Here is a 2,761-nt window from a genome sequence, read left to right on the forward strand (position 1 = left end):
AAAAAAAAAAAAAAATGATAAGACATCCTTTTATGATAAACTAACAAAGGATAACCTTTAATGATTAAAATATACTTTCCATCTTACCCCGATTAGATAACCACTATGTCATCTTAATTATCATCTTAATTAGGACTGCACGTACCCTCAGCTTACCTAATCCTGGGGTCTGCTTTCGTGGTATGACTTGACTTGTTTGGATAAGGACAGTGTACTAGTTTAATTTGACTCATGACTTGGCTTGTAGGTGGCATCTTAATTACCTGATCTTTTAGATAGATACATCTCTTCTTTCATCCTAATTATGTATTAATATACTCGTAATCTAGTGCATACTGACGAATAACGGTTTTGCAGTATATATGTTCCTAATTACTTTACATAGAGTTGGATGTACATGTATGCTCAAATCTAATTAACAAGCCTGATATGATACATGGTACGGTTCTACGACCGGCCAGCATCTTTGCTGAATAAAGTTCAGACAGTATTATCATTGTGATAGTGTTTCAGAACGTTAAAAAGCCATTTTGCAAAGAAAAAGAAAAACAAAATCAAAAGGCATGCAGTAATTCATCACTTGGTTTTCTCGCAGTGAATTCACATATCTAATGCGTTGCAGCTAGAAACCACCAATGTCATTATCACCACCTCCTGGTTTTTAAATATAATGGAGTTTTGCTTTGTGACAGGGCCCTACTACTCCACAAATTAAAATACTTTCTGATTCATCCTCTAGTCTTAGCAGCCATGAATTTCCTCTTTGCAATTTGAGGAAAACAAGAACAGTAGTTCGGTGCTGGCCTTTAATTCATTTCTGTGCTGCTATGACGAGAGATTAGCGTGGTGGGACGCAACCACCCTCCAAAGCAGTGAGTGATCATTCTTTCCTGATGTTACTGCGATCCGAAAAGGGCAAACTGAGAAAGAGAACTTTGAGGGCCAAATTTATGAAAACAAACAAGTAGAAGAGCCAAAATGGCAAAATGAGAGCGATCCTTATTTAGGCGGCGCCAGGATATACGCAGGGACATTGCGGTAGGCGTTCTAATTTAGTTACAGTCTCGTAACTCTTGTAGTATATCTATTGCAGACAAGGCATTGAAGGAAGCTGCGGAGCCGAGAAAGAGCCTGACTGCAAAGTGTTAAGAAGCATGCAAAAGGAGGGGACACGCGCAATCTCGTCGGCGACTCCTCTGCCTCCACGGCCTTCGGCGCCCCGGCCGGTTACCGCAAAGCCGGCAAAGGTGAAGAGTTTCACGAGGGAGGAGATCGACCGGTACTGGAGGATGAGAAGGATGGTCGAAGAGGATCACCTCCTCTTCGCTGAGAAAGCGGCGGCTAGGATCAGGGCCAAGGCTCTCAAGGCACGCAACAGAGAATTAATGTTCCCTGCCACTTCTAGCTAGCTAGTTATATATATTTCCTTCAAACAAGTGCTTATCGAAAGTTCGATCCATCGTTCTCGGGATTAATTAAGCTTTGCTTGTGTGGAGCGTGCAGGAGGAAGACCAGAGGCGATTCGAGGAACTGCTGAAGGAGATGCTGGAAGAGAAGGAAGACGAGAAAGCCGATGCCGGAGAAAACAAGGAGCTGCAGATAGGAATCAAGGACTGGTAACCAACAAACTCTTTATTATTATTATTATTATTATTATTATTTTTGTGATAACAACAACCTATTACCTATGCATTGTCTTCCTATTCTCTAAAAAATGTAGTTTGTTTTAAATTTTTAAGCCATGGTAGGTACGTAGTATTTAATAAATGGGCTTCATATATTAGTATAATCGCAACTTGACGATGACTTTGAGAAGGAAGTGGACATTGACCCAGAGACGCAAAACGGCAAAAGGATATATCGTGCTCCCTTCTCCACTATGGATGATCGCCTTGGCAGGCACTACGCTGCGGAATTAGGTTGGACACTCGCACCAATGAGTGGAACTTCTTTTCAGGTTGAATTTAAGATGAACACTAATTGAGTTCGGACTTAATTGTAAACTTCAAATTGAATTTGATTACCTGCCGGTCGCCATCCAAAGATCGAGTTCGATTGAAACTGAATTAAAGCATCTGTAGCGATGATGTAGTTGTGTTGTTAATTTGTTTTCATTTGGTGCAGGTGGACCAAAAGTAAGTATGCCTACCTGAACCAACCAGCGATCAAATCTATGGGCATGGGGGAGAAGAAGGCGTCCGGTCTCCACGAAGCCTGCTTCTACCTCTTTCCTCCGGTGGAACCCGCATGTGTCACGCCCTTCGGAGTTTATTAGGGCGGAGACAAGGGAGGAAATGCATGAATATATAGATAAATAAATAAATAAATAATCACTATGGTGATGAATGTGATGTGATGTGACGTGTGTGTTTAAAGTTAGAATTAAATTTGATGGTTGCTGCTAATTAATGGCACGCTTGCGCGGTTGCGCATTGATAACTAGTAAGTTTGGATTTTTGAAATGGTTGCATGTCAAAGGTAGGTGAAGATGTTGATAATCTGATGATTCAATAATTTTTGAATTGTGCCCCTCGGGGTACTATTGGTGCGATAGTAAATGTAAGAACGAGTTTTTTAAGTAGGAGGATTTAATTCTCCTACAACATAAATTAATATCGACGGAGTTCCAATAACTCATGGTGTTAGGCTGCCTGTCATAATTCATCTATACTTTTAAATTTATTCAATCATCGATAAAAATTTTCTGTGATAGGATCAGCGTAATTGAAAAAGTAGAAATACTTGCACAAGCTTTATATAC

The 2,761-nt window shown here is 40.3% G+C and overlaps 1 protein-coding gene across 2 annotated transcripts; it reads left to right on the forward strand.

Moving 5' to 3' along the window:
* Positions 1 to 718: 718 nt before the first annotated feature.
* On the forward strand, positions 719 to 2,462 carry LOC122038488. Of its 2 annotated transcripts, XM_042598260.1 has the most exons (4): positions 719 to 872; positions 1,094 to 1,367; positions 1,504 to 1,616; positions 2,125 to 2,462. In XM_042598260.1, exons 2-4 carry the CDS (start codon positions 1,155 to 1,157, stop codon positions 2,273 to 2,275), a joined length of 477 nt encoding a protein of 158 aa, XP_042454194.1. In that variant the 5' UTR covers positions 719 to 872; positions 1,094 to 1,154; the 3' UTR covers positions 2,276 to 2,462. The 2 variants fall into 2 exon arrangements, with proteins under 2 accessions (XP_042454194.1, XP_042454193.1); XM_042598259.1 differs by lacking the exon at positions 719 to 872 and having other exon boundaries at positions 919 to 1,367.
* The last annotated feature ends 299 nt before the right edge of the window (positions 2,463 to 2,761 follow it).

Source organism: Zingiber officinale, chromosome 1A (genome assembly GCF_018446385.1).
Source record: "Zingiber officinale cultivar Zhangliang chromosome 1A, Zo_v1.1, whole genome shotgun sequence".
NCBI classification, from domain to species: domain Eukaryota; kingdom Viridiplantae; phylum Streptophyta; class Magnoliopsida; order Zingiberales; family Zingiberaceae; genus Zingiber; species Zingiber officinale.